Raw genomic sequence first — 13,359 nt, forward strand, 5'->3', positions numbered from 1 at the left:
ACACTCCCTTTGCATTGCCTCCTTGATCGGTGGGTCGATCACGGAGGCAATGCAAAACGTCGGGTAGCTTATGAAGGCGAAAGCCCTAGACAATAGAGTTTTATACAATAACCTAGAGAAGAAACTGGCGCTGCGATCGTTCAACCACCATGGGAATGATGGGAAGTACAGGCTCCGGATTGGATTGCGTGAACTAGCGAACTGTCTACGAATCTTTTTCTACAGTTTCAGTTTCGGTCTTCGCGAGACCTGGGTAGTGGGGTGCGTTGCAAAGCACTCAAGCAGTGCCTTTGTTGTTCAAAGAGGCTGAAGACCGCTAGGTTTCTTGGTATGCTGCCACGTTGCAGCTTTACAGGTTGTATTTGGCAGTTTTAGCAAAGCGTCGTGCACTCACCGCTGCTCATAGATGTAGCGTCAAATGCCAGTGCAGGAAATTGCATACAGTTCACGTTTTGTGACGAGCGCTACTGGTCAAAACTCTTTCAAATCGACTGCAAAACAACGTCGAAGCTAAGTAGATGCACCGTCACGCTCCTCTGACTCGACTTCACAACAAAACGAGAGATGCGTTGGGGGCAGGCCACTTGAACAGACGCATCTGGCATCGCCGCAGATGATACGTTAAGTGTTTCTCACTCAATATGCTACTGTTATTTCCATAAATAGAAAATGCGTACTTTCGAAGGAAAGACAAACGCACTTGTTTTAAGTGCTGTAAAGAAAATAATTCATAATATTGTAATGCCAAATCTGGAACACAATTGCAGAGCAATGCATACTCTGGTGGTTGAATTTGACCAGGTTTCAGTTCCATCTCACGGTCACGCAAACTTTTTGCAATAAGTTTTACGTACAAAAGAATGAAGCAAGTTTTAATTGGAAATAACTTTATATCGTTTTGTTTTACACTCGGCAAATAAGCGTCGCGAATCTCAAGAACCTAATCCATCCGAAGCAAATCCGACGCCTGTACTTCCCATCATTCCCATGGTGGTTGAAGCGCCGCTCAAGGAGCCCGCGTAGACACTAGCGCCAGATTCCCCTCTAGGTATTATTGTAAGAAACTCTAGATGTCTCATCAAACGGGAAGATTGCCCGTCGGCGTTCCGCGTCAACACGAGGGATGCAAAAAATAATCGTCACGTGATGGCGTCACCATATGACGTCATCTTGACGTCACAGATCGCCAAAATATGCAGCGTCATTTGACGTCACATGATGACGTATTCACACGTCATGGTCGCTTTGCATTGCCTCTGTGACCGGTCACGGAGGCCGTGCAAAACCGCGTTAGGTGCAGAACACTTTTGGAGGGTGGCGCGGGGGAGAATCAATACATCGACTGACAAGGAGAAGAACATGACTTTCGCCTTCCAGTCATCTTTGACAAATGCATAAGAGACCCTGTGAGTTTTGTAATTCGACTTGCGCATCTGCAGCCGATTTTGTGGACGCTGAGCACGGGGCCGACGATCAAGAGGTAGCACGGGAGGTTTCTGAGATGGTATCGCACGTGGTAAAAGGTAGCGCCTTTTCCATTCTGTGGCAGATAAGCATCATTTGCCGGCGGGAAGCGCGCGCGAGCCATCGTCTCAGTGCGCGCTGTCTTCTACTCACCGAACATCGCAGGCCCCACGCAGTAACGAGTCTTCGTCGCGGAAGTGCTTGTTGCACACAGGACTCGTAGCCGATGGCTACTTGCCGGTTCTTAGCTTTACAACCAATACTTCACGCTGTTTCTTGTCCCGCGGTTACCGGTGCAGGCTGACACTGGGCTCCGTTGCGTAAGTGCGGCACTGCGGCACCGAGCGGTAGATCCCCATGTTCGTCGCCTTCGGAGGCAGCCACTCTATTACAATGGTTTCAATTGAGTAGAAAATGCGAGAAAACTTCCCTATTTGAACAGACCGCAGCGCATGTGGGACTTGAAACTCGTTTTCAAAGCACGCGGCAGCGCTCCACAAGCAGCCGACGGGGCTGCTGAGACCATGTGATCCTACCAAGCACGCCACGCTGACGGTGGCGCCGGCGTTTCCAGTGGTGGGCCTCGCGGCCATTATTCGCTGTTCGCGTGGCTACATCAAAAAGGAGTTACAGAGAAACCTTGTTCCACATTAGTGTCTGATGCGAAAAAGGTCTTCTGAGGAGTCTGCGAATGTTCGGCTCCAATAGTACATCTTGTAAACGAACTTATTGCCTCACGAATCGAACGCCGCAAAAATTTTTAGTATCCGTCCAGTATGAGCGGAGTTACAAAGATTTGTCGCACGCTGTAATCGCTTGCTCTCTTCTCTCGCCCCGACGAAAGCACTGGAAGCTAAGCGGGGGGGGGGGGGATGGCATAGGGGAATAAGGTACGTCACGCGCGCCTCCTGACCTTGAGCACATTTTCTTTTAGATGCGAAGCAGCTTTTGCTCGGAGCTGTGTCCGTCCTTCCCTCACGCCTCCGCTCCCCACTGCGCATGCACCAACTCTCCCCCCTGAGGTGGGGTGGAGGAGGTGGCGTGAGCGCAGCCTCCGCTTCGTTTCTCCTCTCCCGTTTCTCTCTCTCCGCCACAGCTGTGCGCTCGTATATAATGCGGCGCTCGCTCGCTCCCGTTGCACTCTCCGCAACGGCGCTATGGACGCTCGCGAAGCTGAACGTAAACGGCAAACGGCAACGCCGGCAAGCGAATCTCGAAGCTGCGAGGCAAAGCGACGCCGAAGCGCAACAGAAACATCGAGCTGGGGGGGGGGGGGGGGGGTAACATAATCCGTAGACAACATATACACAACTCCACACACAAATGAAACATACAAACGGAACCACAATGGAAACACAAGTGAACACCCAGCGCTGCTTCGCATCCCCACATGGTTCCCTTTAGTGGGAGATGGTGTAATTTTTTTCTTCGAACGCGTGCCATACTTTCAGTGCGATCGCGCGGCCGGAGGCAAGTGACGGCCTCCCGCGGCGGCCGCAGTAACTTTCGAACGCGCCATGTTCAAATTAGCCAATCGCGTGGCCAATGGCAGTGACGCCGTAAGCATCATTTTTTGACGAAAGAAGACGAAGCGCTTTTTAGCTGACTTTGCGAATTTATTGTAGATCCTAGGCCGCGTGCTGCGCTATAATGTTTGGCTCGCGTGTTCTCGAGAGCCTCGACTACCGATCGGCTGCGTTTTCTGACCATGCTGAAGAAGTGTTGCAGGGCCCCTTTAAGTTGTCTCAGAGTAAGGAAAGACTCTTTTTACGTTTTCGGATGAAAGGAGGGCGCATAAAATTCAAGGGTAACTTTTATGGTAGGGTACGCATTTGAGCTGGTTGGTTCATGATTACGAGTGAAAAACAAGGCTAAGAAGACGGGACAAGAAAGGACACGAGACCACGGCGCTGTGTTCTCGTGTCCTTTCTTGTCCCGTCTTTTTAGCGCTGTTTTTCACTCGTTCCTTTTATAATTATGTGTGTAGCTTAGAAGAATATTTATTCTACATATCTGACTAAACACACAGAGAAACGTGTTGGAAGTCTGGGGGCTTTTCTTCCCCGCCACTGCTAGTTTACGTCTGTGGACAAATGCGGAAGCCGTCCTGGTCCTGTGTTTGGAAACAGCGAAAGGGTCTTGCCTATAGTGAACTAGAATACTGCTAGTTCACTATAGTCTTGCCTATGAAGATAGGCTCAGTTTGCTGCTTTCCCGTAGCAGACCTACGTAGTTCTCTGAACCGTTTGCCTTACTTTCTAAACAAAGTATAAAGGAAAGAAGATGGCTTTTAAGGGCTCGTTTTTCTTTGTTAGACACAATATTAATGAGAACTGAAAGACAATAATGCCAAGGAAAGTATAGGAGATGTTATTTGTAATAATTGGGATATAAATCTGAAGAAAGTAAAGTGGGCGAAAAGATAACTAGCCGCCGCGTTCTTCGAAGGTCGCAGGTTCGGTCCCTGCCGGCGGCAAGTTATCTTTTCGTCCACTTTACTTTCTTCACATTTATACTGTAATCACTACAAATAACACCCCCTATACTTTCCTTGGCATTATTGTCTGTTAGTTCTCATTAAACAAAGTATAGTCATTTGCAAAGCTTCCTCGAGTGTTCTGGAGAACAGTTGCGTAGGGACAGCTGCAAACAGGACTCCCATATTGGGGTAAAAATTGCTCTAAATCGGTTGGCATTTGTTCTAATCAAGAATGTTTCCCCTCTTTTCTAACACAGCCCGGGCACGTGTTCTCACAATGTGAAATTCCGGCAGATCCCACGCATCGCGGAACTCGATTTCATGCTGCAATTCTTTCTCTCTCTTTTTTTTTTGTATGCTGGAGCCGAGCATGTGGCACGCCGACTACACTGGAGCCTAAAGAGTAGCTTATGTTCCAACGTAACGCCGGCACTCACGTTAGTGCACGGACGTCAGTTTTATCGAAACGAAGTGTATGCGACGGTACGATGAGGTGCATATCAAATCTAGCGGTAGTTGGCGTATTCCCCTAAAGTCGAGCAACTCTCGACTATAGGTTCCTGAGTCGTAGGAATATATGTGTAATGTGTATTACATTGTTATAAAAGTGGATAGACAACCGTTTGCAACCTCAACTGACATTTCCCCGAAGTGACGCCTGTACAAGGTGTTTCTAACCGTTTAAAGACCTAGCGTGGCTCTGTGGTAGAATACGTGACTACCACGCAGAATGCCTAGGTTCGATTCCGGCTCTAACTGTGATTTTTATTCTTCGCGTCCATGGGCATTTTTCGGCCACCGACAACGCTGACGACGCCATCACAACATTTTCTGCAACGCAGGCTCTTTCACGCTGTCGCGTTAACGCTTGCAAAGTCTGTTTGTCGTCACCGTCCTGGGTTGATATAGAGCGTGAATCACGGTTGGCGCGCACCCGCATTCCGTCGGCCGTGGTATGCGGGTAGGCGCCTCACGTGATTGGGGGAAAGGTTTTCGTGACGTACGCGACAGGTATTTCAGGTTATTCATGTCGGGGCCTGTTAATCGTGTTCGTCATGCACCCACGTTCTCCTATGCTAATTTTGTTAATCTTGGTAATCTTGGGTATGCTAATCTTGGTTTATAAAAAGTTAGACGACCACGAGAGCGCCCAGACTTTCGCGGTTAGATAGATAGAAAGACAGAAACGGTCAAAGTGCCTTTGGTTCACTGATAAATGCTTCGCCTTTAATAATCTACTCGTTGATTGCTTTTCCAAGGCAGAAAAATGCTTTTGGCAGGTATACATCTTAATAATAAATGTGTACAACGATTTGCAGCTACGATCCAAGGACTACAGCCGCGTTAAGATTCCCGGGCAGTTTCTGTCAACGTGGATGTCATGGTGTCATATGATTCAAAAACAATAATATAGTAAATAGAAAATCAGGCAAATTTTATTCATTGTGATGGTAGCTTGATATTGGGAAAGACGCTGATTTCTGCAACCAACCGTAAGTGGGTACGGCGCAGAGAAGTTCAACGAGGGGTGAGTTGAAGATACCTCGTTGAAGATATATAAAAGGTAACTGAAGTAAGTGAAACCCCTGCATTTAGCCGTCGTGGCGTGATGACGTATAACGCTTACAAATGGTGCGTTTCGTGCGAGTTCAGGCGGTATAGTGAGCAAGTGACAGCACCGCGGAGCATCTCGGAACCGTTAATATCACGAATTTTCTTCGCGAGTGCAATCGACGCCCCAATATTAGGAAACTCCAAAAAAAAAAAAAATCTTGAACGCTTGAGCTTCGCCTTCAAGAGTATAGAACGTGATAGCGTACTCGGGCCCCATTCGCATCGCCTTCTCAATCGCTAGCCTGACTTCGCTTCGGGGTGGACACATCAACCGTGCCGCAAGGAAAGGAACGTCTGTGCTCGTAACATTGGCCGTTTCAAAGTGTCATAGAATGCCTACTGCAAGTACAGTTGTTAAGTGCCCAATACACGCTTCGGCCACTCAGTATTACATGCGTTAAGGAGACTCCGCGCGCTACAAGACATAAAACGAGAGGCTGCTTTGGCGACTTGTTTCACCGTCACTGCAGGCATCAGCGTGCTTCCCCTTCTGCTGGAGATGAACGTGTCCATGGTTCTCAGCGGCGCATGCGGCCTGCTGTGCGCGTTCCTGGTGAAGGCGACGCTGCACCGCTGTCGCTTCCACCCGCAGTGCATGGTCGTGTTCATAGTGGCCTCTTCGTACGCCCTGTTCGCGCTGCTCAAGCTGTACGGTGGCTGCGGCATCCTGGGCGTCATCTTCTTCTGCGTCATGGTCAGCACCGACACGATCATCACCTCCACGGGCCTTGAGGATGAGCTGAAGAGGTACACAATCGGTGCCATGGTTCCATGGTACACCTGCTATAGTAAAAGTTGGGTAGTTTTCAGCGCGCACACAACAAACAAAGACGCAAGGAAAAAAAAAAAGACAAGTTTCTCTTACGTCTCTGTTTGTTGTGTGCGTGCTGACAACTTTCTATATTTAACCTGCTAAAGGGCTCACGTACAGCCTAAATTAGGTCCTCTCTGAATTCCATTTGAGAGGCCAAACCATTTGAAACCATTTGAGAGGCCAAACTATAGTCTGCATGCATTCCGGAAAACAGAATAGTTATGTAGAGCATCAGTTTTTCTTTCTTTTTTCCAAAGGGCATCGGAACGTTAGGTAGCATCATTGTTTTGCTATTCTTTTTCTTGAGTATTCATACAGCTTACCCCATTGTTGGTCTCGCTCAGCACTATTATCATGAAACGACAGTTCTACGAAATGTATGCGGTGGAGTTCCTGAAGCAGACAGTCTTTTCAGTTCACGACAGACTTAAAATCGTTACGTCATTCACGCGGCCGAGAGGACTTTCCGAATAGACCTTTTTCAAGCACACGAGCGCCACCAACGGGCGCGCAAGCGCTCATGGGAAACGTGTGTACGCCGCAGCAGCCGCCGCGACGAGCGAGCGGGCCTATCGCTTTAGCTTTCCGCTTGTGCCGTGCCAGGACTTCTTAGACACAGTGAATTTGGCAAGGTGCAACATATGTCACTGCGCAATTCAATCATGAACTTCAGTGTTTAGCTGCGACGGCCTCTTGCCGATTTCCATTAGTCCCACTGTTGGACCAGTTGAGCGGCTCAGAAGCGTCACCTTTTATTTATTTATTTTTTTTTTGGCGCCAGTGCGCCTTACGGCATAAATGAAAAAAAAAATACAGTTCGGTTGCCTATGAAGTGCAGGAGCGGTCTATGATTCGCGGATGCATTTCGAATCAACGTCCATCGACACTGTCGACAAGTACAGTGTGAGGTTCTGATATAAAGAGTACGCTAGAAAGTGTAGTCGGATTCGGGGAAATGAGATACATTCATTGCGTCGCTCGCATCCTACATGTAACGAACGATAAGTGCCTACTAACCTTCGTTGGTGCTATAACGACAGGTTGGAATAATACTTAGAGCGAAAAAAGAAAGGAGCAGTACAAGGAAGGAAATGCACAAACCAGTGCTCACACACAACTGAAAGTTTATTGCACGCGTGAAAAAAAGCATATATACAAAAATGGGAGGGCGTCGCACGTGTCATAAAGAGGCACAAGAAGTCAAACAACAAAGGCGCGTGCTTACAGTCGATTAATAAAGCTGAATTCCTTGTCTTGTAACAGCTGAGGAAGTTGACTGACACGAAGTGTGGCGTTATTTGTGACATGATATGCCTCCGAAATTTCTCGCGTTGTCCGATTAGTTTGATGGTACAAAATTACTGTGCTTTCGAAAACGGGATTACATTTTCATGACTGACATAGCGATGTGAGATGAGACGGCTCTATTGAATGAATTTCGATGCTCGCTGAGGTGCGTATTAATACATCGACCAGTCTGGCCGATGTACACGTGGATATAAGAAAGAGACATTTGCGGTTAGCTCCTACACAATCTACAAAACAATTGCCATGCCTCTGACCTCATTTTTCTTTGCCCACCGCAGACCCCTGCGAGCTATGCGACTAAGCATATTTGAGGCGGCAAACACAACCTTCGCCCCCACATCTCCTCCCTTCGTTCTTCAGGCCATGCGACTTCTTATTTTCATTTCATTTTCATTTATTGACCCATACATATGTGGAATAACTACAATTTTTCTAGTTTCTTCTAGTTTCTTAAGGATGCAACACGTCCGCATTAATCTTTCTTTGCCATGCGAACAGATTTTCGCAAACCGATACAGCGATACGCAGGATATCCCGCCTCTGCAGCTGGAAACTGCCGCTCATCTTATGTGCGCAAGTTTTTTTTTTTTTTTCCAATGCTGTGCGTAATCATGACATCACAATTCCTCGTTTAACAATATTCGAATGCGCCGACACGAAATTAAACACCGATTTTCCTGAACGCGGGCTATACTACCCGCAAACATACTCCGCAGTGAAACTTAAAAGCATGTATCAAGAAACTGCAAATTATCAGAACAAGGCATCTCGCAAGTGAATTCTAGTCCCATCCCTTTTTCTTTAAACACGTTTAGAATTTGCTCACTTCTTTATACAGTGCATGACTTGTCAATTAAAATCAAATAATCATCTGTATACCTGAACACTGAACACCTTCTACAGTTTAGTTAAACCCAATCACGAGCCGCTGTGGCATTAAATGTCATAGCGGCCTGTGAACAAGTAATCATTGAATAAATACGAATTCGGTGTTCCAGCTCACATTGCTCACGATAGCACGTTTTGACTGCATGTATCGGCACGTGATAACTCGCATGTCGCTTAACTGCTACATCCGGTATACATCCGCTCGGTAATACCTACACTGACTGCATCATTCCTTTCGCATTTCATGCGTAGAGATACATGCAGGTGCGTTCAGACATGTGTAGTATTTAGTATTTAATAATAGTCAACCAGCGGCGAAGTGTTTTTTTTTTTTTTTTCGTTTGGTGCTCCCACGGCGCCAACGAGCAGCGAGCGACGGAACAGCCGGCGGGCTCGCCGTACACACTTTTCCCATAGTGCTTCGCGCGCCCGCGGGGGGTTCTGGGATCGCTTGAAAAAGGTGTACTCGGCACGGCTTCCGATGATTGCCAGGCATTCTTTCTCCGTAACGGTATAGTTGGTCTCAGCTTTAGTAAGCGTACGACTTGCATATGCCACGACGTATTCCGGGAACCCAGGTTTGCGCTGCGCAAGGACAGCGCCGAGGCCAACACTGCTGGCGTCCGTGTGTACTTCTGTAGGGGCCGTAGGGTCGTAGTGGCGTAGTATCGGAGGAGACGTCAACAAGCTACGGAGCTTTGCGAAAGCGCACATGCACTCTAATCTAGAGTTACTCTATGTAGATGCCGTATGCCAATATATATCCTGCACATTCACCGTTGGGAAAGCCGTGCGGGTGCCTAAACTCCCTTTAACGGCTGACGCCGGGTGATAGATTGTCGTCGGCCGCATGGTCATCCTTCTCACGCAGGTACTGGGAGATTCTCCACGATATCAGCGAGGTGATATCGCTGCTGTTGTGCGCCCTCTATATCGGCCACGAGATCACGCCCAACGTGAACGCTTCCGACCTGCGCACCTCGTTTCTGACATACCTGGTAGCCGTCGCGTCCCGGTGAGTCAAAGGGGTCCTTCGTTGTCCACAAGGTTAGTTTCTCGTCTCGGAGGCCTTCTTCAGTAGCCGGACTTTAACCGGAAGTGAGTCAAGACTTAAGAGACAGGAAGTTGATATATTAAGTGAAGTAATGCTCCGGAGAAGGTAACAGGAAGTGAATGTGAGACTAGAAGTGCGTAAACGAATGTCACTTGGGAGGATGAAAGTGGCTTAGAATAGCAGGGAGCTGAGCTAGTTGGTACGTATCCATGTTAAAAGACAGGGCGTGCAAACACGGACACAAGAGAGAAGAGAAAAGTCAAGACACCGTGTCCTCTGTCTTGCGTCCGTGTTTGCACGCCCTGTCTTTTAACTGGAAGTGGCACAGCGAAAGTTGCACGCGTCTCGCCATCTCTATGGTTAGCGAGGGCATGCAGGCGACAGTGCCACCTATTCGGCAGGGTGAGCGGCAGCAGGAGAAGCCATGTTCAGGGAAAAAGGGAGGTCAGGTCGGCGTAAATTGCCATTAGATGCACTGATAATAACTGCGGTGCAGAATCCCCGATTGATTCACGCGTCGCCATAGCCGCCCATAAAGATGATCGAGGACACGTGATCGCTATATGTATGTTCGTGTGTTGGTCAAAAGTTCGCAGGCCGCGCTGCCATATGAATGCATGGGATAGCGGCTTGGGAACTTTTGACCACCCCTGTACGTGGCTGAACGTCTGCGCGGAGGCGAGGACTTAGACTGACGTGTTAGTATATTCAACAAGAGAGGAGGTCAGAAATAGAAGGAAAACAGCGAATACATGCAGGTCACTGAGCCAAGAAAAAGAAGCCCGAGGAAAAAAAGAAAAGAGTTGCACGGCCAGACGAATTGATGATGGAAGCATTGAAGGACTCTGATGATAGTCAATGAAAGTTAGTGGCAGATACGAGGTAGTAGCATTATAAATATATGAAATACAATCAAGAACAAAGGTTCAAAGAAAGATATTGAAGCTAAGTGACCTACAAGTAATGGTCGAACAGTAAGGGGAATGCTTCGATAATGACGTCTGTTAAATCAGTTGATACGCCTCGAAACACTGGTCTTTCTATATCACTTTTGATGAAAAGGTAAAAGGTGATCGCCAGGTGCTAACTAGAGCACCTATGCAACAGAAATAAACAAAAAAATATTACACGATAACATTGGCCATATATGCGCAGCACGTGCAAATAGACCCGAAGCTATAATACGTGCGTTGTAAGTACGTCGCAATCTGTAAATGGGGAGTGGACCCAAAGCTTGCGGCCTTAAAGAGACTGGCCAAACGGTAATTCAGTGGCCATTGAGCGAGCCACGCTTTCACGAGTTGATCACAGCTTAACGCGCATGCGCATATCCTGGGCAACAAACATTGCGCACGCGCAGTGCCGTGTCGGTGGTGTGCATGCTGCCCTTCCTGTCGTCGGTACGCTCTTCTTCGCGGTTCGCCCAGGCGTTGATCCTCATCTGGATGGGCATGCGAGGCTCCTACCGAATCTTCCTCGCAGTACACTACCTGCGACTGCTCAACGTCTCCATCGGGGAGGCGACACGGGTACGTCAGCTTTCTGCACTAATCGGATAAACTGATCACAAACATGAAGCGCACCACATATATCTTCTCATTTGTCTTTAACCACATACTGAAACGTTCCACGTGACATCCCGATGACTCCGTATGTTTCCGCAAGGTTCTTACGGAAATATGTGGCACATATATGGAAAAGACGGCGCATATATGGCAAATATTCCGTAAGGAAACATATGGAATTATTGGAATTGCATATGGAACGCTTCCATGCTCGATATCCTCGCCCGCCTTCTGCTTCGGGGTTAGTAATGAGCACTCAGAGTTAATAAAATATAATATGCTATTCATCATCTTCATCATCAGCCTATGTTACGTCCGCTGCTGAACGAAAGCCTCTCCCGATGACACCTCGAAATTACTTGGTCTTGCGCCAGTCGATCCCATTTCATTCCCTCGAACTTCTCAATTTCGTCAACCCACTTAAACTTCTTACCGTCCAAGGCTGCAGCATTTCCCATCCCGTGGTATCCATTCCGGGACTTGGACTGGCCACCGGTTATCTATGCTGCGCACTAGATGACCCGCCCAGCTAGGTCCATTTTATTCGCTTAAAGTCAATTGCGATATCGGATACCCCAGTCAGTTCTATGATCCATTCTTCTATTTTCCTATCTGTTAATGCCACGCCCATTGTTTTCCGCTCCATCGCATGCTGTGTGGTCATTAAGTTTTTTCTCGGGTTTCTCCAAAATTCTCCAAGTTTAAGCCCCATATGTCAGTATTGTCAATATGGACGTACTGGCCATTGAACCAACTTAAGCGTATAGCGCGCCACCTTGCTCGATTTCTTATTGTACAAACAATATCTAATCATCTGTTTTATCGTACTACGCTGAGTTTATCATCCTCAGAATCCTGAAATAAGCGAGAGAACACGGCGCCTAGCTTGCAGTAAAGCGTTTCTGATACGACGAAACCTAGTTTTTTATTAGTTCAAGGCACTTGCTAAATTGTGATAATCGTACTAGTTAGGTTTCGACTCAGACATGCGCGCGAACAATTGGTTTCAACTTTTCTTGTTGCACAACTTGGTTCAAATGTTTCAGTATGAAGGAATCAGTGGAACTATACTGCGAGGACACAGGCGTGCGGCACGAGATGGGCAGCCCCCCTCCACCCCTCGCCCCCTCTAATGACGTAGGAGGGGTTCGCACAGTTCTCCCCATACGTTTACTCATGTTATGCCCCCGCAGGTTTTCGACGACAATGGCGGCCGAAGACTCCTGATGTTGCATTCAAAGAACTGTTTACTTCCCATATTTACTTCAGGAAAGCCCGGAACCAAAGGCTGGCTATTGTGAGAAGCGCGTCATTGCTTGATTTTCAGTGTTTTTTTTTTGCATCCATTGTGAAGCATGTCGTTCTTGACTCGACCAACGGGGGGGAGGGGGGGGGGGGGACTGCGATGAAACCTTGCCCCCCCCCCCCCCCCCCGTGATGGGGAACACTGCACACGCCTATGTGTGAGGGGTGACGAGGGCCGGGGCTGCCCGAGACGCCACTAAGGCACTCCAATACGTATGAACTAACTTTATTATCAAGGCAGGGGCTCGCACACCATAGACTGTTTTTTTTTGTTGTTGTTGTTGTTCTTTTTTTTTAACATGACGTTTGTAAATATGCTATTTAAGTATATACTGCAAAGCGCTTTCGCTGTAAGGAATTAGCGACAGAATAATGAGCGCCTCGAATTGCGCCCTCACTTATTATTTCTTTTCTAGGGAATCGTCCACGTCGCCAGCGCCATGATATTCGTAGACTTGATCAACGTTATGCTGTTCGAAAACATCCTAACTCTCATCGGTAAGTTCGCCGAACTTTGATAACTCGGGCCTCGGCGAGTGATCCTGTTTTCTGCACAAGGCATCTATTGCACTTTCCGAGTCTTGCGTCACCTGTGTATTTTCGACGTTAACTGTTGACCTACGAAGGGGAATGGATTTAGATGCCGGTTTTTTGTTAGACACAACCATTCGAAGTCAACAGATAATGAAGCCAAGGGAAGCGCAGTGGCCGTTATGGGTAGTTTTTCGCATTCAAATACAGTAGTTATGAAACTAATGTATATGAAAGTGGGTGAAGAAACTCACAGGGTCCCTCATGCATTCACCTAGGACGACTAGAAGGCGAAAACCATCTTCTTTTTCTTCTCAGTCGATATACACTCGCACCT

The 13,359-nt window shown here is 47.7% G+C and overlaps 2 protein-coding genes across 2 annotated transcripts in view; both read left to right on the forward strand.

Moving 5' to 3' along the window:
- The window catches only part of LOC119390101 (ADP-ribosylation factor-like protein 6-interacting protein 1), a 351,524-nt gene extending 344,900 nt beyond the window's left edge, over positions 1 to 6,624 (forward strand). The window contains exon 8 of the mRNA XM_049414662.1: positions 6,607 to 6,624. The gene's annotated coding sequence lies outside the window, so the exon portion shown is untranslated. The remainder of the gene's footprint in view (positions 1 to 6,606) is intronic.
- Positions 1 to 13,359, forward strand: part of LOC119391248 (uncharacterized) — a 108,389-nt gene that overhangs the window by 35,570 nt on the left and 59,460 nt on the right. Inside the window, exons 5-8 of the mRNA XM_049415213.1 lie at positions 6,028 to 6,304; positions 9,439 to 9,582; positions 10,982 to 11,150; positions 12,908 to 12,989. Coding sequence (XP_049271170.1) covers positions 6,028 to 6,304; positions 9,439 to 9,582; positions 10,982 to 11,150; positions 12,908 to 12,989 — 672 coding nt within the window. The remainder of the gene's footprint in view (positions 1 to 6,027; positions 6,305 to 9,438; positions 9,583 to 10,981; positions 11,151 to 12,907; positions 12,990 to 13,359) is intronic.

Source organism: Rhipicephalus sanguineus, chromosome 4 (genome assembly GCF_013339695.2).
Source record: "Rhipicephalus sanguineus isolate Rsan-2018 chromosome 4, BIME_Rsan_1.4, whole genome shotgun sequence".
Lineage (NCBI taxonomy): Eukaryota > Metazoa > Arthropoda > Arachnida > Ixodida > Ixodidae > Rhipicephalus > Rhipicephalus sanguineus.